Raw genomic sequence first — 26569 nt, forward strand, 5'->3', positions numbered from 1 at the left:
TAATCCCTACATGATGACCTTAACCCCTGAATAGCCAGACAAGCAGTAACAGAAAATGGGGGGGGGGGGCTGGATATAGTCACATCAGCTTATTCACACTTCCATGCAGAAAACAGAGGACATGCATGCACAGGTTCCACATGCATATTTATACATATTAATAACAGCAGTCAAAAGGACAGAGAGGATCCTACTCTCCTTATGTAAAATGGGTTTGCAGTGCCATCTGTGCAAACTAGATAATGTGCATGATGTTAGAAGCCAATCATGTTCCAATATGTAAATTAGCTGTTGCGTTGTGGATATTCAATGTCTTTATTCCCTTAATTTTCTTGTTGTTAAAATGTTTGTCCGTTGTTTTTCTCCCCATATAATTTAGTGATTCTGCCTCTTTCTAAGAAGGTGATTTATTTACTATTTAAGTGTCACTACCATGATGGTGATGGAGGAGTAGCTCTGCTTATGTAATCTGCTTTTACAAGACTGCTAAAGAAAAGCATGTCAGTCACGTCTTTGCTATGAAATGTTGTTAAAGTTCTATGCATGTGATCTGTGAATTGTTCTGTAATTTGGATGTGTTTCCGAGAGATTAAGCTCCTTGTCAACTTAGGAAAAATCTGTACAGTCACCATGCAATGTCTGGGTCTTCTCCAGCTTCCTGGGGCTGTATCACCAGAACATGTTATGTGTCACTTCAAAGTAAGCCATTGGATCTACACAATTCTCCAGGTTTTGCTTTTTTCTGATTTCTAAATCGTGCGACAGGTACAAAGCACGTGAGTGGCTCCAGCAGGCCACCTTTGTGTGCACGGAAATTAACTGGAACCATTGGACACTGTGCGCCTCTTTGTGTAGAGCTACAGCACGTCCAGAATTGGAAAATATGCAAAACCGAGAGATAGGCTGTTATTTTGCATCGCCAATACGAGGCACATAATTTTATAATAGTCTAGAATTCTAATTCTACTGTCACAACAATTATTCCATGTAATCGACTTTTACTAAAAATCAGTGCCTATGAGTACAGCCCCGAGAAGCCCCTTCGGCTCTTCCCTCTACGAGGGCTGACAGCACCGCTCTCTATTTGCTGAGCTGGGGGGGCGGAGGCAGTGGCGGCCATCCGACGGAAGCTCAGGCCTATTATCTGTCAGGCTGAGCTGTTGCTTAATACTAACAGCAGGTCCCCGATGGCAGGCTGAGAACTGCACCTGTATGCTGTGTTGGCGTGGCATGAAATATGAACGCATGCACACAGTCTGATCCCTGGGCAGCCATTCACCTTGAAAATTGGATGCACTTTGTCAGATGAGTTCTCAGTAATAGTTTTTTTTTTTGTTTCTGCAAGTCGACCGTGAGGGATGCACCACGCATGGGGAAGTTAACAATTTACCCAAATTGATTCTGCCGCAGATTATAGAGGCACGTCGTGCCGCTGCATCTGTGAATTTGATGCATTTTGCATCCGCTGCAGATTCTAATTGTGAATATTAGTGTTTTAATAATTTAACGATTAAAGATTTAATCTTTTTTTTGTAACAGAAAAATGTGCACTTGGCTCTATAGGTTGCAAATCAAAATGTTCAGCACTTAATGGCATCAGCTGAGTATGGGAAGGTGGAAGAGAATGGGTGGATGTCCTCTATCTTTCTGTTCTTTCGTAGCGTCTTTCTTTGCTGTGGCCTGCTGACTTGCTGCAAATTAAAGATGCCTCCCGTTCTCCCTGTTTTGATGCAATTGTGGCAGTGGAGTGATACCTGGTGTTAGTTGATCAAACTGAGGGCATTTGGGAGTGAACAGTTTTGCTTGTCATGGTGGAGGGGAGATCCTGTATTTGGGCACGTAAGTGCCTAGACATGCGGGTAGGAGACTTAAAACTGCAGAATCACCCGAGGGCGGGCTGACAAGTGGCGTCAAACCCAGTTAAACTCTGCAAGCATATCGGTTTGTCAAAGACATAGACTATATGTCGAGGGAGTCTCTGAATATTATATTTGTGACATGTCGTTGATACCTAGCTGACAGTCTCACGTGGGTTTGTGCAAGCAAGCTGGTTTGGCCAGAGGCCATATAGATTCCAGGGTGCGGGGGTCCTGTCATCTTGTGGGGCAGCATGAGAGTCACATGGTATCGCAGGGCCGGCGTTGTGTGCCTGATCTGGCCTGCTTTGATGAAGGGGGGAGCACGGTGCTACGTGAGTGGCGTGTGAAGCAGCCAGGGCTGTGCTAGCAGCCTCCCGGCCTCGTCCTCAAGGGGGCAGTCTACACTCTACACTTTCCATGAACACCGATCAGCAGATGTGACCGAAACGGCAGCACCGTGCAACCATCTGCATCGTCGTCAATGTTGCCGCCCTCTGGCCATTTCAGCATTAGCCAGCAGTCCCTATCTGCGGAAAGTCCGTGTCAACTCTACATGCAGCATTGTGTTTTCTCAGGGTAGGGGGGCAGAACAGAAACATAGCTGGTATGTTACGGAATGGACAAGGTGGTGACGAGGGAGGTGTCTATTTCTGTGCCCCAATATCCATCCCCAGGGATGCAGAGCTGATTTGTTAGCAATAAACCTGGAGCCACCATGACAGCCCCCCAATTCAATCTGGGGGGAGTGACAGGGGGTGGGAATAGGGGAATCAATCCCACAATTTTCTGACGTCACGCTGCAGTCTCTCCTGCTGGCCGATATGGAGCCGCCGTGCTTGTTGTTCCGTTTCACTTGCCATCTGGAACATATATGTCTTGATTATGTCATGAACTTGCGCGGATGCTGGCTGATTTATTCATCAGAAACCTGCACATAATAATATTATCGGAATATGCTAAAATGTGAAATATTCATAATGGTCAAATCGTAATTACATCAAAATAATATACACTTTGCAGTAATATTGCAGCATCCACTTTTTATTCTTAAATGGGGTCATTAAATAATATATTAAATCATTGTAAGCTAATTGGTGTATAATAATTCACATTATAAAAAAATCAGTAAAAGGGGCCAAGTCAATGGCATGAACAGAATCAGCAGTTTTTACAGTCACATGCTCTTCACTGTGTTCAGGCATAATAGCTGCTGTTGTCATTTCGCACCGACATACTCTATCAGCTATAGCTGATGCATTGAGCTCATGGCCACTGCTGCAGGGCACATGTGTGAGAGGCTGCACCACCAGCTACTGTTTTCTCCCTCAAGGCTACAGTTAACACCTGGCTAGAGGCTTACAGCTGTGATTCACTTTGCTTAGTCACAGCCACATCTATCACACTTAGACCAATGTTTCCCATCCAGGTCTTTGCTGACCCCCACACAGTCCACATTTTTGCTGGGAGGGAGCAAAAATATAGACTTGTCTGGGTGTCCCCAAAGACTGCGTTGGGAAACACTGACTTAGACCACTTGAAGCTTTTACTCTCCGCCTGTTCTGTTTATTACTACCTGTACACTTCGCAGACATTTCCATCAGGTTTTCAGTTACACACTTCTACATATTTATATAACTGGCTAATATATTCAGATTATGCACAGTACCTTGATTCATATGCGCATGTGTTGCTATTCCAGGAAGCACAGGGAACAAGCATCACAGAACACAATTATACATTCATATACATATATGTAACATTGTGTTTATGTGTGTATATTCCATGACATTTTGCCGTGCTCCAAAATCTGTTTATTCCCATTGGTTTATGTTGACGTGTTAAAGTAGGCATTGTGACGGATTTGGGTTTTGTCTCCAGCCTGTGGCTGCATTCTCAAAAATCTGCTGCAGTTTAAATTGAAAATCCAGCCGACAGTCAAAGCTATTAGTAGATGTGGTGCTTCAGGCAAGGAAAAAAGTTAATTGCATGTTTAGTTAGCATACTGTTTATTTTTTACTTTATCTGAGTTTATTCGTTTTGGGTCACAACATTGTTTGTCCTTCTGTGACTATCTAGCTTTCTTTACATTAATAGCTCAACAGTTATTCATATTTTTCTTAATTTTTTTCCAAGGTAAAACCAAACACTAGCTGGGGTTCTGCTGTTCCATCCTGTATTTACCAGATTGACACCCTTTCCAGTACAGGAAATGTATGTCTTTAAATTCATATTCCTAGGATTTGTGTTTTATCCCACTGGGGTTGGGAAAACCATAATTTCCATACATATTAATGCTGGTCAGTGCTTAGGGTGTCAACGTGTGTCACCGTGTGTCACCGTGTGTCACCATTTCTATGTGTTTCCACAGTGAGGGTGTCATGGGTAGGAGAAAAATCAGCAATTTCCGACTAGATGCCCACAATGAGTGGGCTGTGTTGTGTTGTGTTGTGTTGTGTTGTGTAGTGTATTTCACTCGCTGTCAGCCAACTAGTGTTGGCCTCTATTTAAGAATGACACGATTGATCCAGCTCAGTCAGTGTTGTGCTAATTTAGAAAAATGATAACCTGGGATCAATTCTTCTCAAGGTCTCATTTGGAGAGTGAAATACCGAGATAGCACTAAAGTATGGCCATTAAAGCTCCTTTGCTTATTGGATAGAAAAGATAAACTATCACTCAGTGTATAATATTATGTAAACTACCCAACATTACAACTTTACAAGCAATATACAGCATGAAATATACATCTGACCATAGAGCGGATCTGTTTGAATCTGCCACAGGTTACCAGTGTAACTGCTTAAATAGATTTACTTTTTATAAAATAGCTTTGCATATTCATGTATGACCTGCCATATTCTTGCCTCTCAAGGCAAGTGGTTTGATTGCCTATTTTAGGAAAATTACAGGCACCTGTATCCAGACTGAGAGCTAAATTGATGTCTTCCTAAAGGAAAGTGGATGGTAAATGTCAGTCGGTAATTATCGATGCCATACAGTTGGTAGAGGAAGAAAGGTTTTAATGTGTATCTTTATGCAACTGTTCTGAACTATAGAATTAGCAAGAAACTATTTAAACAGTTTGACTCTGTTTTAATTATTGTTTTTGTATAATTTTCCCAATTTTCACACTAAGACTATGTATTGTATACCATCAGAATAAATTGATTTGGGTTGAATGACCTTAATGTATTTATTGAAGTATTGTTGTTTTTCTTAGGATATATAAGAAACTATCTACGACCCAAGTAGAAATCACTTGTGTAATTATCACTACATTTAAATTTAGCCATTGAAATAAGCGCTGATCATGCAAGGCAGCGTGAAAAATAATCTACAAATTTAATTCACGAGTTTTGTTTGAAGATATAAAAATATTTCGGTAGTTTATCAAAATAATAGTAACAATGAAAATAAATAAAACCTAAAACTAAAAAATAACACCCACGACCACCGCACGGCTAATTAATCGACTAGAGCCCACGATAGTGTTTTCGGTTGCCAGGCAACCAGTTGCTTCGTCATTTCCTGTGAGCAGAAGGTCTGGAGCGAGAAGCTGCGGTAGCGGCTGTCTGTCGATGGGAGCCGCGCGAGGAAGGAGTGTATCTGATCGTGGACGAAATTCGGATGAGTTCCGCGGAAGGAAAGCACAACCCGAACGCCGGGCTACTTTTTACTTATTTAACCGGCACTTGTCATTCGCGTTGAGTTACTTTGGCGGGTAATTTCTTGCCTTAATATTTTTGAAGGGGGAGGGAGAAGACGAGTGCACTTCTGACAGCGCTCTCCTTAGCGACGTCCATTCAGCCGAGACAGCCAAAGGACGGACTGGAAAGAGCGCAACTCTCACAGTCACCCAGTATTGAAGTCCGGAGGGTGAGACGACCGCAAGAAAAAAAAAAGCGCTTCAACTCTTTTGCGAACTTACTTTTTAGGCAAGTTATTTCTTTCGTTTGTTTTTTAACCTTTAGGTACTAGGGGGACGCAGCGGAGGGGCAGACGGCGAGGCACGGAGCGGCGCTTTTCCGCCGAAGTGCGGGAGCTGCTTCCCCTTTGCACGCCCGGCTTCTTTACAGACCTTCCTCGGCTCGACTTCGTTAGTTTTCCGTTTCCTTCGCCTTCTCCAACTTTTTGAGTCGTATTTTTACGTTTTCGTCAAATCTTACATGCCGTTTTAGAACGAAAACTTAGAAAAACTTATTCACGCACGCGTTCCTGTCCCGCGCCGGTCGTTATTTTTCTTTTCATTTCTGTTTTTTTTCCCCAGCCAGACTTGAGCGATTATTTTCGCCGACAAGGATTATTCGGCTCGCTTCCGGACGGCCAGTGGCTAAGCCGACCCCCATGGCGATTTTCCGAGCGAGTTACTCGCAGCGCTGGCCATGCGGCGCCGCGATGTGAAGCGGCGCCGGCCGCCGATGCGAGCACTACCCCCCTTGTTCCGTCGCGGCCCCGTTTTCCCGGCAGGGCTCCGAGGATGAACTCGGACGTGGAGCGCACGTCGCTCAGCTCCATGGGCTCTGGCGGTCGCTCGCTGTCGGCCAACGTGCGCAAGCTGCACAACGCGCTCAACCTGCTGCTGAGTGACTTCGAGCGGGAGCAGTTCATCCACTGCCTGAACGTGTACCACTCCAAGCGCAACGTCTTCGACCTGGTGCAGACCCTCAAAGTCATCCTGAACGCACCCAGCAAGCGCCAGCTGCTGCCCATGCTGCGCCTGGTCATCCCGCGTTCGGACCAGCTTCTCTTCGACCAGTACACCTCGGAAGGGCTCTACCTGAGATCGGAGGTGCTCGACGGCGCCGGCGCCCCCGAGACCTGCGGGGATGCCCTGGCCGCCAACGGCGCGCCGGCAAATGCAGCTCAGTCCCGGCCGTCGGCGCATGGCGCGCCGAGCTGTTCCCCGGATAGTTTCAGCACCGGCAGCGAGGGGACAGCTCCAACGCCTCCACGGGATCCCCCCGGCGAGGTGCGCCAGGTCACTCTGAAGCGCAACAAGAGCAACGAGGGCTTGGGCTTCAGCATCCGCGGAGGCTCGGAGCACGGCGTGGGTATCTACGTGTCCCTGGTGGAGCCGGGATCGCTGGCGGAGAAGGAGGGACTGCTGGTCGGCGATCAGATACTGAAAGTTAACGACAAGGTGTTCAGCAGGGTCACCCACGCGGAGGCCGTGAAGGTGAGCTTGGTGCCTATGGTGTGCTGGAGAATCTCGTTCTGTTACCTGGACTTTCTACACCAAGATGTGTGATTACCTTTGTGAGGTATTAAATACATACATTGATCTGAGTGCAGCCTGATCCAGGAGACTTAGCTCTAAAGCCTTCTGTTTAATACTGTCGACACTTTGCAGTCTGGTACATCTCAGCATTCCCTGCTTGTTCCCTCCTCTCCGTCCAGCTAATGTTGCCAGCAACGCCATCCCCCTTACTGGGAGGTGAGAGGGGTAGCCTGGTTTGCTGAGCTTCTCCATACCAGTTTCTATAAGACACTGAGGCTGACAGACATTAGGACACCTTTTGGTGATGGACATAAGGACCAGCTGGTCTGAAGTCTTGGGAAGAAGTCCCATAGTGGTACTCTTTCAAAAGGATACTCAGTGTAGCATGGATAAAAATGTATGTTATAAATCACTGTTGGTTGTATAATCCACCTTGTTGACGAGTGTAGGGCAAAATAACTTGACATGCACTTTGGCTTTTCTCAGCTTGTTGAAGGTGGGATCATTGCAGCAGTATTTGCTTTGCTCTGCTCAAACCCCACCCACCCATTATGATAGTGCTCCCACTGATTGTATGTCTGACGTGTGATGTGCAGCATGGCGAAATGGACACTCGTCATCATTAATGACTCATTTCCAGTGGGCTTGAACTGTTCATGTGCCACGGAGTGTGTCATGCTTGATTGAGGATAAGCTGTAATTAGATTTTTGTGTAATTAGCCCCCATTGGTCATAACAGATGTGAAGCCTTCTCATTGGTCAGCTCAGCCTCTCCTTCTGGGTACAGGTGTTGGTTGCCTTCTAGGGGGCAGAATTGGACCTGCTGATTTTGATGTGGTCTTGCACTGACATGTCTTGTGGTTCCTGTTCGTGAAGTCATGGTGGACCATAGGGGTGTAATGGTACCCAAAATTTACAGTTCAGTACAAGCATTGAATTAAGGTTCATGGTTCGGTGCAATTTTGGAACGTCAGGGGAAAAAATATTTTTAAATGGTTTATTAAAACTGCAAACACAATTACGAACCATTGTAAAGCAAACAAAAGGCAAATGAGATGCTTATCTGCATATTGTAAAAATGTGCTAAATAATTAAAAATTAGAAAATTAAAAAAGACTGCAGCATAACAATCATAATGAAATAAATTCAGTTAAATCCCATATTTTCTGCTACAGAGTATGGCTGCATATCTGTAGCAATAAACATCCCTGTAACCGATAGTTTTTAATGTAGCCTGGTCTGAATTTTCCGCAAAGTGTCTTAAATGCCGGAGGCTGTTGCAGCCTTGCTCCAGCTATACACACACTCAGATGATGTTGTCTCAAATGAGTTAGAATGTTTGGTGTGTTTCCGGCAACACATCTGAGTTCGGTATAACAGAGCCGACAGTCAGTCTTGGTCTTATCAACTGCTCTCTCTAGTGCTGGTGTAATTTACTGGGAAACCAAAATGTTCCCAAACTGCCCATTATGACTGACTGTAACCAGCACTAGCTGTAATCAGCTCACAGCTACAGTTAGCGTAATGTTTTCCCGTTGAACATGTGCTTGTGGATTTAAGTTCTGCATGTGTCAAGAAATGTATTCATTTTATTGTGCATTCTGAACCAAAAACAACCAATGTAACCGAATTGCACACATGGAATACATATACCTTTACAGCCCTAAATGACCACTGATGCTGCTGTTTGGGTGTACCGTTCTGGTCATGGATGTAACGCAGGAGATCTTCTGTGTTTCCATTCCTATGTTCTCAAGGCTTGAAATGCAAAAACAGCAATAGTGTAGAGCTGGGGTCAACATTAAGTTGATGGCTGCTTGTTCTTTCTGTTCTGATCAGTTCTGGATGAGTGTACCAAATGCTTTGATGGTCATAAGAAGGGACGGGAAACTAGTTCTTGTTGCATTTCCACTCTCTCGTGTTCTCAATTTGCACTGATCCTTCTGTGGAATGTCTTGGAGATTTTAGGATTTTTAAAAAATTGTTTATGCTGTACAATACCCTCTTATCTCTCTTCCCTGGAATCAGTTTAACTCACACAGAACAGTCCATACACTCTAGCTGAAGAACAAATGAGTGTGGGACCTTTTTAAGGGTTAAGAATTACATTATTATTGTATTATTATTATGTGACTGGCAAATTCGAGATGAAGTGCTTGTGTGTGAGAATGTCACACCTTAACGTTAAACATGGTTTCTGTATGGACTGTTTACCTCTTGGAGAAGTAACCAGTGATTCCTTGGCACAACATACTGAAGACAATAGTAACTAAATGCATTTGTCAAGGGCCTGTATCATCACTTCCTCTTGTTGCAGCTCCTCAGATTCTCTGTACCTTAAAAATTACAAGATTTAATCAAGGCTGAGTGCCATTGTATAATGAGCAGAACATGGAGTTCAGCTGTCCCACTTCTCCCGCTGCTACACCCCCACTCTGGCTCTGTCCTCCACCCCCACCCCCTTAGTCTGACCTGAAGCCAAGCAAAAAATGGCATCAGTTTGCAACACTGCATGTCTCTCAAAGTTCATGTGTAAGCAAGATTCTGTGCCAGTCATTAATCCACATCCAGCGGCCACCCGAACATCGCGGCAAGATCAAGCTAACGTGCTTGCGGATGATGGAGTCAGTGCAGTGCACTGATGGAGAACAGCAGACCACTCTGAATAAACGAAAAGCTCAGCTGGGCTGAACCCACATCTCGCATTACGTCTGAGCAATTAGGGCACGGGACTGGAAGCTTTTATGTGGGAGTATCAGTGTAACGTAAAGCATTTGTCTGCTTACTTGGAGCAACCATTACGGTTCACTTGAAGTAATAAACCTTCCCTTTTTTTGGCTGTTTAGTCACGGCTGTCATAGTACTGTAGCATCTTGCTAAATAGAAAAATTTCCTGCTCTTGGTTTCCCTTCTGAAATATATATACAGTATATTATATGAAATCAGGGCCTGAATTTCAATATGATCATGAGGCCCGTGCTGAATGGATTACTGCCTGCGCATTATGCACTGTGTAGGTGTGTGTATGTCTGTATGTATAATAAGCTGACGTTCTTAAGTAAAGCCCAGACCATCACAAATGCAGGTTTCAGAAGAGCAGCTGCTTAAATCCAGTGGGCCGGTCGTGGGGGAATCCTCGGTCATTGGAGCCGGGGGGCGGGAAGAGGCTGGGCACTGAGGGATTTGGGGACGGATCCCAGTGTGCAGCAGCAGCATTCGGATGACATTTAATCTAAAGCAGAAGACGGCCTCCTGTTTAACCGGCCTGACCTTCACCATAATAAAGACAAGGAGGCTTTTATTTTCTTCTTCCCAATGTTGGAAATTGCTACCTTCAGGCTGTTAGTGCCCCGTGGGGGACGTTTCTGCCAGGAACATCACGCCTAGTCGGTGTATCTGTCGTCCTGTGACCCAAACTTGGGCCTGGACTGGGAGGCAAGTTTCATTCCACAATATGGAAGCTTTATCCATGGGGGGCCACAGTGGGGCGTGCTGGTTCTCACTACACCAAGACATTATTTGGATGGGAAGTAGGTTCACTGCAGGACCTTTTTCATCTCTGGACGTTTTAAGAGGCTCACTGCTTTGGTCAGAGGCTTTTATATATTATAAATCTTTTTTTGCGAGGAAAGTAAATGTCAGTTTTGTAGCACCAAAACATCGTTAAACACTGTTCACTTGACGCCGCGCGTCAGGTACCGTATATGACTGTACAAGTTGGCGGATTTTCGGAATTCATGTGAATCGTTTGGATCCAGTAAAAGAAGCCAGCAAATAGCAGCTCAAGGTCTAGAATTGGTTCTACTGTTTTACCCTACAGTAGTCAGTCTTTATTTTGGCTGCAGGAGTGCAGGATCTAAGTGAGACAATTAAAGTCACTTTAAATAAAAGCAACTGCAAGGTCATTAAAAGAAAAGAAATTAATACAATGTATTTTACACTTTGGAAAGGAGGTTCAGTTACAGGGATTGTTTTCCCCATACACACGCCACCACCTGCTTGAAGGCCATAGAATACGGGCCCATAGTGGGCCGCTTCTCTGGTCCAGTCGCCCCGGCTCATTTAGAAGCTAAATTATTGATGAAGCATTTCTGTACGGCAGGCAGCGTACATGGCCGGGCTGTGTGAAGGCTTGGCGGCGGGAGCGAGCGGGAGCGGGAGCGAGCGAGAGCGGGAGCGGGAGACGTCTGCGAACAGTCGCTGAGGGATGGATGAGGGAGAAGAATGCATTTGATTTCTGATTCTCTTTCAAGCCATCAAAGATGCAGGGCGGGGGGAAGGGGTTCCGCATGCACCCGCCCAATTTTTATATTTATTTTTTAAATCCCCCTCTGCCTTCGTTTCTCATGCCTCATCCATCTGAAAAGCTCTTCTTGCCAGCATTTTAAAATGCAGTCCTGCACCCCCCACCCCCCTCTTTTTTTTTTTTTTTTTTTTTTGCTTAGTGTTCAGTTTCCCCTGGTCCTCGTCAGCCGGCCAGATTAAAGGGACAGTTTAATTGAGATTACGGGGGCCAGCCTGACTGCCCTCGGTAGCTCTGTCTTCAGGATGGGCAGCACGGTTATCTTGGCCTTGGGGCTGGGTGGGGGGGAGTCCCATGCGTGACAGTGGTGGACTCTGTGGCCCCCGCCTTCCCTATGTGATGCCGTGCGAGGTTGAGGAAAGCTTAATGAGCACTGAGAGGGTCAGACCGAGGCATTTTATCAAGTCAGATTGTCTGTTTGGAGGAAGGGCTTGCCCTACGTGCCTCTGGATCCGGGGAGCGTCAGCAAAGTAATTAAAATGTCAGGCGAGGTCTGCAGGTACTGCAAAGTGGAACAACAAACACATTTTCCTCAGTTGTCCGTGCCTACGGAGCCTATCAAAGGGGTTTAAGTGAGCGGTCTGGGATATTAGACTAGACCCTATTGTTCATGGATGACTGCTTTCGCTGGTTTATTATTTCTGCCTCCTGCACTAATCTTTTTCTTTTTTTGCTGTTTTTTTTCCTCATTCCTGTTGAGCTTCCTGTGCCTGTGTCGGTATGCTAAGACAAAAAGCATTGTACATGTGAACAATACGGTTGTACGGGATTAGAGAGGGATTTGGCAGGGATGGCATTAAAATAGGACCTGTGAATCCATGTGCATGTACTCTGGTCTTGCAAGCCATGCTGTGAGAGACCAGGGCCTGCTGTGCCATGCCGAGCCGTGCCATGCCATGCCGAGCTGTGCCGTACCATGCCGAGCCATGCCATGCCGTGCCAGAGCTGGCATGGAAGTGGCCCCAGGGTCGACGTAGAAGCCGGATGGGGAGATAAGGATGCGTGCTGTGACAGATGCTGTGTATTTATCCTTAGCATGCGATCTCCAGCTGGCGTGTGACGGGGGAGGGGCCCCACCTGAAATTTTAATGCCCTATACAGCAGAATCCATTGCGGGACCAAAGGGGAGCTGTGCTGTCACAATCATGGTGTAATCGCCATAAATGTTTTCTTTGATCGTTCCCCCTCCTCCCCTTTCTCCCAGCCCATAATCCCCCCTCTTTTCAGTCAGACGAGCAGCACGCTTCATCCGCTGCCTGGGAGCTGTATGGAAGCGTGCCACCATCCTGACAGCACAGACCCTGGGCAGCGATGCTTAGGCACCTAGAACCAGCAGGAGTGTGACCAGAAAGGGTCACATATTTGAGTCTGCAGTTTTTTTTTTATCCGCATGCCTCCCCTGAAGAACTGTGTTCCTAATACTGAGCGACTAAGTTAAACCGGTTATGTGGCGAGGTTCTGGAAATCCAGGTCAATGAAATAAAAAAGATCCGTTCTTTACTTCCCATAATTTGCTTATTTGCAAAATGAGGTGATGAGCCTTCCCTGCCCCACAAGAAAAATCCCACAAACAGGCCAGCTGTGCCTCTAGCAGCATGAGGACTCAGTGGACCTTTTCAGTGATCCATTGAGTTGGTCTATCCCCCCCCCCCAACCCAAACGTCCTGTTTTAAAAACAGTAATTGGTTTGAACACCTAAAAGCATTTTGTCACCTCTCCAGTTGTACATCTTCAGTCCCCGTGCCCCCCCGGCTCGCTCTGTTTCTTCTGGCATTTTATCACAGCTTCGTCAATCTTCTGTCCCTCCATGCTGCGTGGAATCGAGACGGCGTCATTAATTCCGCTGCTGGTTCATTTATTTGCGTGTTTTTCAGCAGACGTAGGCAACCCCCATGACCGGTTGCATTGAGGCCCACCTGTAGCCTCGCACTCGCACCCACCAATAGTCATGGAGAGACTCGCGGGTAAGGATGCTGGGGTGTGCAGGTCGTTAATATAACTGATACGGGGGGGGGGCTTAATTTATTTCAGGCTTACTGCTGTAGCTGAATCAGATCACAGCGAGACCCCTGACTCAATGCTCCTAATCAGTTATGGTTGAATGCGGTGATCCTTTGTGTTTTCCAATTGTCATCAGACATCACAGATGCCCCCCCCCCCCAAACTAAAATATTATATCATAAAGAGAAGCAGCAATGATTCTCCCACTAGCTGCCATGCTTAGGTCTGTTGCAGATCATATTCATTTCAACAATACCAACACGTGGATGTATGGCAGAATCTCCCACAGCTAAACACAATTAACACACAAGTGAGATGGCAAACATTTCGGAAAGCATCAGGCAGGTTTACGTTTCACTGGAGGGCAGATGCTTGCCACTCCTGGCAGCGTTCTGTGAGAAGGCCTGTGGGCTGCGACCCCACTCCCACCTGCCTGAGGTTAGATACCACGTCATTGGAGGGAACAAGTCAATGTGGTATCAACTGTGGCTGACGACCCCTCACGTCCCTGTCTGACTGCAGCCTTCGCTTCAAACTGGCCACTGTTTGTAATGAGGGAGGACAGGTGGCGGGGAACCACATCACCACGTGTGAAATGCGAGAACTTTTCCGTGAGGTGCCGGTGCAGTGAGTGGGATTTGGTCCCATTTATCTGTGCGCTTAGCAGTGTCTGAGTGCTAAGCGATTTCATTTAAACATCATGGTTAAAATCCAGGCTGCTCTGGGTAAGTTTAACATTGGGGACCATCCTCGGCGTAGCCTCAGCACCCACCATCTTTAATAGAGGGGTGCCAGAGGGAAAGAAGCTCCCCTTCTGTGTGCAGGGGTCTTCAATTCTGAGACAGGCTCCACCCAAAGAAGCACATGTGGTTGTGTTTTTGAGCAGCAAGGACTGGCTTGACAGTGCGGGCAAGCAGAAGTATTGTGGGTATTCAGGCTCCCCCAAGTCCTACTCCGGTCTTATGCGCTGACAGGAGGTTGAGAATGCGACCGAGTTGTCATGGTGACCCCGCTGCGGGGGCCCATTTCCACACTGGTGGCTTCGGGAGCGTTGCAGGAAAATGAGCTCCTTGGAGACTTGTCATCTAGGAAGTATCGCTGTGGGAATGTGTGTTCCAAGGAGGATTACAACATGGGTCGGCTGGGGGGGGAGGTTGTGAATGTGAGCACCTGATGTGGGGCCGTGACGTTCCATGCTGCTTCCTGCCACGCCTGAAGTACCGTGTCTGTAAAGGGATGTTGTGGGGTAGCACCTGTGAGTCGATGCTCATTCTCTGCCAATTCTCTTCCAGTGAGTTAATAACTAATAATAATGAACTCTTATGTCATTTTTAAATACATATTTCTGTGTCTCGTTAAGTTTAATTCCTGACCCACTGCACCACCTGCTGCCCCAGTTTCATGCTTGACAGCTTACTGCTGTACTCTGTGTTCAATGTGTGTGTTTGCTGTCTGTGTTCAGTGTGCGTGTGTTTTCTCTGTGTGTTCAGTGAGCATTCAGTCTCCACACTCCAAGTCTTTGCTCTACCTTTGCCTTTCCAGACTGTGCCCGGTCCATCGCGGTCTGCCGCCGCATCCTGCCTCCACGTTCTCGCTGGCCCCAAAGTATCCAGAGCTCCTGTTCCTCCTGCGGTCGCTGCAGCCCTTTGCTCAGGGGTGCGGGCACTTGGCCTTTCATAAGGAATCAGGCAGGAGGATGTGAGGATAGTCGAAAGGTTTTGCATTTTCCTTTATCTGAACGCCATGGCCTTTTGTAGCAACACACCCTGTTCACCATGGGTATAAAAGCAGGTTGTTTAGGCCTCCTCGTCTCTGACTCGCATTCGTCCTTGTTCAGTCAATGTCCCCGTGGTCCCCCGAAGGTAATTTCTCTCTAAGAATTGCCATCAAACGTCACAGATGGCCGTTGAGCTATTCGGACAGACCATAAAAAGAAGAAACACATGGTGGAGATTATCGGCGATTTAGATATTGACTGGGCGAGAAGGCTTTTGAACCACAGGTTATAAAAATGCCTGCTGCAGTATTGTTGTTTTACCCTTGAGGGAGATTCTAGTACTCTAGTAAAGTTGTGTAACCTTTAGAAAGGTATACAAGTGCCTTTTTCTATAACAGGGCTTCTCGTAAGTGAGGAGATATAAAGTAAACAAGCTGCCTTGGAATTCGGCCCATCACAGGACCCCAGCTTAAAAAGGTGCCTGTTGCGCTACATATCTCGGCTGCTTTTGTCCACTAGACCAGTTGAAAGCCGATTTATTCTTGGCCATAGTTCATCGATTGGGTCTTGTGGGTGGGCCATTTCGTTTCGTTGTGCATTGTGTAACAGAAAGGAAGCCGTGGTCCCCTCGAAGACAAAAATCGAAGACAGTAGCTCTCCCTCTGGGAGAAAAATAAACGATCAATAAGATGTGATAAATCTCTTGTCCAAAAACTTTGGCTCCCCAGCCAACCATGTGTCTTGGCTCTTGATAGGCTTGTGACAACATGGAGCAGGGGCTGACAAAATTGGCCAATGGTATTTTTGCCCAGAGATGGGACTGTGGGCAGGTGAGATGAGAAGGTGGAAGATAGAGACCAAGGGTGGATCGAAGTCACATACTTGTTTGCGATGTAGTAGGCGAAATATAGCATATGACGTGAGCAGTATGTTGAGATCCTCAGTATGGATGAGACAGTCAGTGAACAGTACCTATTAGGGATGCAAATTATCGAGTAATTCATTAATCAATAGTTGTTTCATCTTATCGATCAATGATCGATTAATTGCTAAGCGGCAATTTTTCTGAGAAGCTGAATTTCCCTCTGAATAGGTTCCATCTACTGCAGGGGTATTTAACTAAAATTTAAAGAGGTCCAGTTAGAGAAAAATTCTTGAAGCAAAGGTCCGGAAGATTATAATGTCTAACTATTTAATAGTGTGATATATATTTAAGTAGCCTATTAGTTGCATCAACATTGTATGTAATCAGTACCTGACTGTCAAATAAAATTAATTCAGTACAATTCAAAAACGTTTTGACATTTATTGTCACGTGACATAGAACTTATGCCAGCTGGCTGGAGTGAGATTTTCAATTCGAGATGTCTGCACACATGTAACAGCTTCTTACCTTGTAAATAGTCTGCTTTTGTATTTAACCATGTAAATACACTTTTGACGTAATTTTAGGTTTTATAATGGAATAATATAGATTTGCCGTAAGATTTCCAGCATGAGTCTGAAAGCCTGAGTGTCATGCCAGATGCTTGACATTTGGCAACCCTGAAAACGTACATTTTTTGTTTCACATGAGTTTATTTATATAACAGATAACATTACTTTATACATATGTTAAAATGCAGAAACTTCAACGAACATGAAATCAACAATAAACTAGCTACGTCTATTTATCCAACGTGTTATATAATACATATTGTATTTGAAAACTTTTCAGCTTTACAATTTCAGGAGAGTGCAGCCACTCTGTTAGGAACATTACGCTTTTAGTTTGCGGGTGTTAGCTTCGCTGCTGCTAATAACATAAAAGGCACATTAGCGCAGACAAAGGGCTGCATACGCCGAACTATACGTCTTGCTTGGCGGTCAAAGGCGTTTTTACGTTCATTGGCGGTTCTACTGCTAAACCACTACCGAAAAAACTACAAACGCTGCGCCGGTTAAAATAAAAAACCGTCAGGTTTTAAATAATAACTAAATGTTTTGGCTGTCTGTCCGGGTCCGTATGGGACAGTTTCTGGGTCCGGACCCGGACCGCGGTCCGCCTGTTAGTGACCGCTGATCTACTGTATACGTAACATAGAATGCTATCTTCTATATGATATGAAGAAAAAATGCAAATCATATTCCTTAATCAAAGGTTTATTCTGAGCTCACTTGAAGTGGCTCCATACTGCACTCCGTTTTGCCCTCTTCATCCTGTGTACCGTTTCTCTTTTATCTGTTGTTTGCTTGTGTTCCCGCGTGTGCGTCAAGTACGTCTGACGTCAAGTGCGCCCCACGAGGACTGGCAAGGAATTATGGGTTCAAAATACAATTAATTGCAATTAATTAATTTTAATCGAGTAATTTCTTATCGACAATTAATTGATAATCGATTAATTGCTTACATCCCTAGTACCTATACTACATTTGGGAAAATTACAAAGTGTGCAGCTGAAGGCCGCTACGTTATCCCACAAGGCTGCTGGAGCGGCAGCCAGAGAAATTTGTGCCAAGATGGTAGATAAAATGCTTTGTCTTAACAAATTTAAGTAGAAAGCAATAATAGTAAGTTACACAAGTTGAGTCAAATATATTTTTTTCATTGATAGTTTTTAACAGTTTTTAATTTTTGCTACGTTAAGCTACAACTTTAGTAAACATTTGGATCAGGTGGTATGTAAGATGGTGACCGCAAATGCAAAAGTTCTAATGCATACATACAGAACGTATTACTCTAACAGGTGAGTAATAGGCTTCTACCAAAATTCAGTGCATATTCTGTAAATATAATTGCAAGAAATGTATGTGAACCCTTCAGAATTACTCTTCATTAATTGAGCGTAAAATATGATCAGATTTTCATCTAAGTTACAATAATGAACAAACACAATCTATTCTAATGTTGGAATTATTATCTCAGGTAAATTTTAATATCTCCACCAATATATACTCAGCAAAAAAAGAAACGTCCCTTTTTCAGGACTGTGTATTTCAACAATAATGTTGTAAAAATCCAAATAACTTTACAGATCTTCATTGTAAAGGGTCTAAACAATGTTTTCCATGCATGTTCAATTAACCATAATCAATTAATTAACATGCACATCTGAATATCACACCTACGTGACAGGTACAGGATGGCCACAACAACTGCCCGAGTCACACCAGGAACACACAAGCCCTCAGTCCAGCCTCTCTCAGCCTATTGCGGACAGTCTGAGCACTGATGGAGGGATTGTGCGTTCCTGGTGTGACTCGGGCAGTTGTTGTGGCCATCCTGTACCTGTCACGCAGGTGTGATATTCAGATGTACCGATCCTGTGCAGGTGTTCTTACACGTGGTCTTCCCCTGCGAGGATGATCAGCTGTCCTTCCTGTCTCCCTGTAGCGCTGTCTTAGGCGTCTCACAGTGCGGACATGGCAATTTATTGCCCTAGCCACATCAGCAGTCCTCATGCCTCCCTGCAACATGCCTAATGCACGTTCACGCAGATGAGCAGGGACCCTGGGCATCTTTCGTTGGGTGTTTTTCACAGTCGGTAGACCAGTCTCTTTAGTGTCCTGCGTTTTTAGAACTGTGACCTTAAATGCCTACTTTCTGTAAGCTGTTAAGGTCTTAACGACCATTCCACAGGTGCATGTTAATTAATTGATTATGGTTAATTGAACATGCATAGAAAACATTGTTTAAACCCTTTACAATGAAGATCTGTGAAGTTATTTGGATTTTTACAACATTATTGTTGAAATACACAGTCCTGAAAAAGGGACGTTTCTTTTTTTGCTGAGTATATTTTGAAATTAGTTCAATTTTAATAAATTGTTATTTAATGCTGATTATTAACCAATTGTTATGCTGAATGGTCGGCTCCTCCAAACTCAATTGCTGTATCCATGTGAGTCTGTTAATGTGAGACTTAAATGGGATTCACTAATTATCAGTATTGCTTAGTAACCTGGGTTAGAAGGCTCGTCCAGTGAGCTGCATCACCAGGTAATGTAAACGATTGGTAGCGAAGCTCCCCTCACGGCCGTTGAGAGAGAGTCTTGCAATTTTTCAGGCGAGTTTGAGGTTTCAGAGCTTGTAGCCTGATCTCACAGAGGCAGGGACTATTGTGAACACTCAATGGAAATGCAATGACAGGATTTAAATGAGTAACCTTAAAAGGGAAATACTGTTCTGCAAAGCAAGCACAGTTTGTGGAAACACGGCCCTAAAGTCATATAGCAGGTTAACAGAGCAGCTTAGGTTGTTAGAATGAAAGGAAGTTGGTTTACTTGGTTGCAGATTTCGGGTGGGGGTCTTGGCCGTTGGTTGCAGAGGCTGATGAGCTGACAGGATGGTGGCACTCAGGAAGGCGCGGCGTTTGGAGCAGTGGAGTGGAGTGGAGCGCCTTGGATTCTCTCTCCTTGTGAAGCTTTGTCTTGGTTGCAGTTCTCTGTCCAACTGGGCCTTCGTCGGCATGCTTCAGGAGGGCTTCTTGCGGGCTTCTCTTCTCCTGGGCTGATGTTCTTCGCCTCTCTTTGGGCTGATATTTTTCTGCTACTCCCCCTGGCTTTGTTCTCAGGTGCCAGGTTTTATAGTCTAAGGTTCATGAATAGGGATGACCAGGAATTCCACTCCTGGACCAAAGGCTGACCATCCATTTGGCGGGCTTTCAGAGGGGGTCTGTGGCAGTCCCTTTTGGGATTTATGATCAGACTGATTTCCCCCTTACTGATGATTTTCATTAAGCTGGTGTAACTTTTGATACATACACTTTTATGGTAACCACCAGATTTGGAATCAGGAGAGATTTTCCATCAGTTTCATACCAAACATGCCATACTAGCTTAGCGGTTCACACCTCATACCATCTGTATTAATTAATTAACAATTACTTATATCGTGTATGTTACTGACTCACATCAATATACGGTATAGGTGTTTTGGGTTGCATCTCAACAGATGTTACACTTTGTAAAGACATTACATTACATATTCACATTCAAACAGCACCTCTTTTCCTTAGATAGACGTGGCCGTTAGTTTGTGGTAATACCAATTTAAGTTGCACATCTGGGAACAACATATTTTGGTTGGTGTGGCTTATCCCAATTGATCTTCTCCAGAATGGATAATGTACACCTTAATTCAGTCCTTTTAATGTAGCATGGTACAACACAAAGAGCCTGCTAACAGACCACCAGGATCAGATAAGGGCCACGAAGGAATGTGGAAGAGAAGGGTTGTTAAACAAAGAAAGAAGAATCTCTGAAAGTTAGGACACACTAAGATACCTGGTTAGACTATTCAATTTTCAAGATTCTTCTGGTATAACCATGAGGACATATATGCAGTGGTAGCTATACCTATTTATTTATTCAAATTTATATAAGTGTTCAAGTGTAAAGTTGTAAAATAGTTGATACTTCGTGAACATGGTTATAAGGGTGGCACACAACACTAAGATTGTCTAAGGACACATACAAACATAACCTATCTGTATATTGAGACTCATAGTCATGAGTAAATCAATATACAGGGTATACAAAAGCCAAACTTAAAAGAAACTTTCTTTAGGGTTTTGGTCTGTTGGGTGAGTGGTATGTAAGGCAGGATGTCTGGGGAGGGGGTTGTGTGCCAAGTCGAGGGACCACTGTCCTTGAGGTCAGCTCTGCTGTCTGTAGGTCCTTAAATCTTTGGGCAATAAAAGTTGGAGTGCTGGCCTCCCTTGTTATCTGTGTGTGTGTGTGGGGGGGGGGGGTCACTAATCCCCCTTTGGTGCCTAGGCCAATGTGTACCTCTCATATCAGGCTCGGCCTTGTCTCAGGCCACCTGGAATTTAAGCTCTGTGATATGTGCATGTGTGATCCTAAACTAACTACAGTAAAATCCCATTATAGTGGACTCGCTTATAACGGAATATCGTCTATAACGGACGAGGTCTGCTGGTCCCGGCTGTACACCTTTAAGAACATGCAAAAAAGCATTGGATATAGTGGACTTGCATATAATGGAATTTCGCTTATAACGGACAAACAATTTGGTCCCCAGGGCCGCTTTTAGCTGTAGTTTTGTTCAGCTGTAACGGACATGCAGGCTCCGCCTACAAGGCGTGTGGCGTGCCGGTGATATCCAGCGCAGATACGTAGTCGGGATTATTGTCACGCATCTGGTCAGGTAAAGTTGAATTACTACATGTACAATATAATAATCTATACCACAAGTGTGTCTGCTGGGGTGTGGCATGAGTAAATGGTGTCCTGTAGTTGTGTTCTGAGCATACAGCAACTCTGGATATAACAGACTTTGGATATAATGGACTGTTTTGTTAGGTCCCTTGAAGTATTGTTCTTGTACATACTAAATACATTATTCAGGCATTAGCAATGTAGGTTACAAAAAATAAGTGAACCGCTGGATTTAATAACTGGTCAAACATGCGTTGGCAGCAATAACCTCAAACGGGTCCTTTCAGTAGGTGCAGATCAGACCTGCAACATTCAGGAGTAGTTCTGAACCTTTCTTGCTTGCAGAACTGCCTCAGCTCAGCCATATTCTTAGGATGTCTGGTGAGACACGGCTCACTTTACATCATTCCACAGCATCCCTTTTGGGTTAAGGCTGTGCTCTGACTGGGCCACTCAAAAAGGCAGATTTTCTTTTTTGAAGCCATATCGTAGTAGATCTACTTCGATGTTTAGGGTCATCGCCCAACTTTGTAACCATTTCTAGGTTTATGCAAATCAACAATTTTTGATTATTGGTCTTCTGAAATCTTTTTTTTTTTTTTTGCAAGACACTGTTTATATCAGCAGATGCTTCTTTTCAATAGCAAATTGAAAATGTTTGAGTCACAGCAGCTGTAACCTAGACCTCCAATGTCCAGTTCATTTACCGGATTTCAGGTTTGATAACTCCTGGCTCCTTTTAGCTTTCATTGAAGTCTTTAGGCTAGAGATTCACAAACCTTTTCCAACCTGCACTGTGAATGTTTGAGTGGTGTGTTCAGTGCATTCAGGAACAATACAATTTTATGACCAATTAATGCAGAAAACCAAGTTCACATATCTTGCCACTGTATGTGATGTGGATGCACCCTAAGTGACAAGGTGGTGATGAAAGAGCGAGGAGGGATTTCTAAGGGTGGGATGCAGGGAGAAAAAGATGGGTGGTGATAGGGGGAGGGGGTGTCACAATGGCAAACTCCTGGTGACAGTAAATTTTGCAAACTACTCATGAATCTGTTTGGTACAGACAGACAACTTCTCTGATCGCCCTGTGGGGTGGGGGGGTGTGATTCAGTTTAGTCACTTTATATTTCTCCCTGCAACCATGCTGGCCCAGGTCTCTTCTTGCTCTAAAAGCCTTTTGAGATTTTTCCTTCGATAGCATTTACAAAAAATGCTCAGTAGTATCTCCACAAATGGCGCCTCCTCCCCAGGTCAAAAGCTGAGCTCGGCGGGAATGGAAAAGAACGTAGTTGTTAACCTTAAGGAAAGTGCCTGGTAACCTGGATTGCAGAGAGGGTCCTTGGTCAAGTCCTTGGTTTGTTTCAAAGCAGGAGCCTGACATTGGCAGCGTTTGAGTGTGATAATCATTTAAGTGAATATTCAGCTATGTAAACAAAGTCTAATTATTTAAAAAACACAAGCTCTCTAAGATGCTGTAATAAGTGACAGTTTTGGGATCTTTCCTCAGCTTCGGTCCTGTTTCTTCCTCGGTTCTGGATCCAAAGTGTCTGAAAACCATGCTGTTGACCATGCAGCATGAAATATTTGAAAACGGACCCTCTACACATGCATGTTCCACATTCATAGACACACCTGCACAACATGATCTTCCAGCTGCTTTGATGCAGGGCTGTTAGCTAATTAGTTGGGATCCTCTTTGTACTGCCTCCAGTTTGCTCATTTCATCAGTGTAAGCAGTGGTTTAGTTTTGGCTATGGATGGTGGGGATATGTCCCTACCAATACTGTGGGAGTACCGAATGATCTGTATCAATATTTTTCCAAACTTTATGCACATTTTCACTTAGGGCTGGGCAGTTAAATGAAAATAACTCAAAACCGACATTCAGCACCTCTAATCGACCTAATCTTGCCCATTTCAGTTACTTAATTTATTTATTTAATTCTGTTAATATTTTTTTTAAAAAGTCTGTTAATACTAGGGCTGGACCAGAATATTCGACTATTCGAATATTCGTTTGGAGGGATGGCATTCGAGTTTTCATTTTAAGATTCGAATATTCGGAAGAAGGAAAAAAAAATAACACGTGACATCGATCCCTGCGAAACGGTTCTCATTCGCGCTTAAATGACTAGCCCTTGCGGCAACGCCAACATCGTGATTTACTCATGGGCGTAAATGTCATTTAACAGTAGAGGGGGACAATAAATATAAAATTTCTCATGAGCAATTTTTGAAGGGGACACAAATAATACAGTCAAATTGTACTTATATAGATATGTCCCCACAATGAAAAACTTTGCTTCTATCATTATTATTGTAGCATGGAGACTGCGTCATTATGGTTATTTTCAAAGTTTTCTTAGGTTCAATGACAAAGCAGATTTTTCTTCAAAACTATTTATTGCATTGTTTGTTATGTTGTTTACAGTCAAGCCATCAACATACAATAAAATTTAAACATGACTGTTTAAATGCATAATAGATATTGATTATACAAAAAAAATACAGTGGGGTCAGTTCGGACGTAGCACAGTGCTCATTTAGTAAATGCACAGCTAAACAATATGCTAATTGTGGCCGTTAATGTTAAGTTAACATTATGCCAAGTCGTCACAAATAAAACAATGCATGAGAAACGGCTTTGGCGTGTTAGTTGCAGTGCACTATGCAACAAGCTATTGTAAACAAGCTAACGTTAACTAGATAAGTAATATTTTAATCGCTAATATAGCAGATTCGTGGAAAATTACATCGGTAATCAGCATTTTTGCCGCAACTAATTTATGAATGAGTCTGCATCAACTACATTAAAGAGAATCGCTTTATTTAAAGTGAATAAAATACCCTACTTACTGGAGTTCAGCATTAATTGAGCCGCAGCCACACACCTGATTCGTGTGTGTAGAGTAGGTGAGATGACCTGGGAAAGCAGGCAGTTGGCCAAACCACTGTGAGGAAGGGGAGGGGGAACTCAACTGTTTCTAAATGCATTTTTTGCGTTTGTTTTTTTTTCTACTTACAGAATTATTTTAGGTATACATACATATATTTTTCACAATAGTGCGATTTTTTTTAAATATATATATAATTTTTTGGGGGGGGACAACCCTCGGATAGGGGGGGACATGTCCCCCCCTGGATTTACGCCCATGGATTTACTTTATCTCAGAGAGAAGACAAAAATGCCGAAGACCTCAGTTGTGTGGGAGCACTTTAAATAGACTGAAGGCAAAACAAAGGCAGTGTGTCAAATATTAGATTTGAAACTGGCCTACCACTACAGCACAACAAGTTGTTTTCTGTTTTTATTCTTTAAGGGAATTCATTTAATTTTATTTAAACTGTTCGTTAATTAAAATGTGTGATTTTATTGAAAGTATGCTGCTGCCGTGTTCTTTATTAAATTCGTTGAACTTCGTTAATTGATAAATGTTGGGCTACCTTATTTAAAGTATTGCTCTAACACACCTCTTATTGTTTTGTATTATAGTGCAGTGTTCGTTCTTAAATAATATAAACCCTGCCTGGGCCGCATGTAGCGCCCGGCTTTCGGCTCGTGCTGTTCTGTCATTTATTAAAATTTTATTCATTCTGAAAGTGTCGCGACTTGCCTGTATCCATATTACACAAAAATGCGACTTTGCACTCCCTTGCGTCCGCAGCAGTTGGATGAACGGTTCTCGGCATAAAAATGCAACAGACAAACACACACAGAGAGATTCCTGCCTTAGTTTATTAGAGATAAGAATACATTCAGCCCCCTCCCACCGAAGCTTCGAATATTCGATGTTGATCACTACCGAATACTCGAAGCTCAAAAAATGGTATTCGGACCAGCCCTAATTAATACTTTCCCCAGTGTGTGTTCATCTACCTCGTCCCCTTAAAAACATTCTACCTCGTGCGCAATCACGTGACTGCGCCCCCTCCAGTCTGCAACATGGAAGCAACATGGAGGAGAACTCACCTACCAAGGTGACTGAGCAACTCCAGTTCAGTAATTTAATTGGCATGGTACTGTAATTTGAAAAGTGTTTCAAACAGCTGTACTGTAGAGTTAATAAAATTCAGTATATAGTAACACTGTCCATTTTCTTGCCTTATATTTGTGTGATAAATATATAAATATCAATTTATTGGTAATCTGCCTGAAACGTAAAGAAAAAGAGAAATTGGTTATAATAATCATCCACTTACTGTATAGTGATCAGTTTCACCCAGACAGACGTGATCACTATAAACGGTTTATTTTGTTTGCAAGAAATGCTAACTATTTATTTTCTACTTTTTTAGGGAACTTGCTTTTTGCATTAAAACTAAAATGTAACTTTTTTCATATGACGTTTTAATTTCCAGCGATTTGTGCTTTGATTTCAGTTGTTCGAAATATTCAGTAAATAACCATAAATGGTTGATCCTTGTGTTTTTTTCAATTCTTTAAAAATCATAAAGATAGACATAAAGACATAGTCTCTCATTAGAAAAAATATCCCAGCTTTGACAGTTGCGCATATTTACAGTAGAAACCTTGTCAATTAAATAAAAATCAAAGAAAAATAATCGTTCATTAATCGCAATCGAGGTAAAATGTTCAATTAATCGTGACATTGATTTGATGTCATGTCGCCCAGCCCTATTTTCACTGTAGGATGCAATGCAAAGGCAAGACATTTCCTTCTGCTGACATTTGTGTGCAAAATCAAGGGTGCATCTCATTAGTGTTTCATTTCACTCGTCTGTCCTACTATCTCATTGTTGTATTCTTTAAAGTTCACGTAGGAAATGAGGGAAGAAAACTAAAAGTATTAAGATCTACTCGAATGTGTATGTTTGTGCGAGTTTTGTGACTTCCTGCAGCCAATGGGGACAAGATTGCAGTGAGTGATTGTCATAATCCGTCGGGTGAGCAGGGAACGGCGAATCGGTCGCGGAGACGGAGATCCAGGAACAAGGGGTTTATTTGTAAAAAGGCATAATGAAGCACAATACGATGGAGACGTCAATGACAGGACTGGGGAAATGTACTTGATCGCGGACTGAAATACACAGGACTAATCGGAAATAACACAAAACGCCTGGTAACAATCGGGATTTCACATGAGGTTAACGAGGGGGGCACACAGGTGGATCAGACGATCAGGCGTGACAGTGATTATACTAATATTGTTTGTTTTGTTGATTACAAGACCTCACTGTAAGAATTTCAGATCATTGTTTGGTACGATTTTTGCACGTGGTAAATCTTTTAAAGCGTCCTCCATTTGTTGACAACGTAACTGTCAACAAATTATATGGCAGATGTTATA

General features: G+C 43.7%; 1 protein-coding gene across 9 annotated transcripts in view; it reads left to right on the plus strand.

The window, feature by feature from the left end:
• The first annotated feature begins 5400 nt into the window (after positions 1–5400).
• Positions 5401–26569, plus strand: part of whrna (whirlin a) — a 61477-nt gene continuing 40308 nt past the window's right edge. For 6 of the 9 annotated variants that reach the window (XR_002840575.2, XR_002840576.2, XR_002840577.2 and 3 more), the window contains exon 1: positions 5401–7035. Coding sequence is in view for 6 of the 9 variants with exons in the window: in XM_023831514.2 (XP_023687282.2) it covers positions 6337–7035 (699 nt within the window). In the remaining 3 variants the exon portion in view is untranslated. The remainder of the gene's footprint in view (positions 7036–26569) is intronic. The other 3 variants (XM_023831516.2, XM_023831517.2, XM_023831515.2) reach the window with 3 other exon arrangements.

This window comes from Paramormyrops kingsleyae, chromosome 7, assembly GCF_048594095.1.
Source record: "Paramormyrops kingsleyae isolate MSU_618 chromosome 7, PKINGS_0.4, whole genome shotgun sequence".
Classification (NCBI taxonomy): Eukaryota; Metazoa; Chordata; class Actinopteri; order Osteoglossiformes; family Mormyridae; genus Paramormyrops; species Paramormyrops kingsleyae.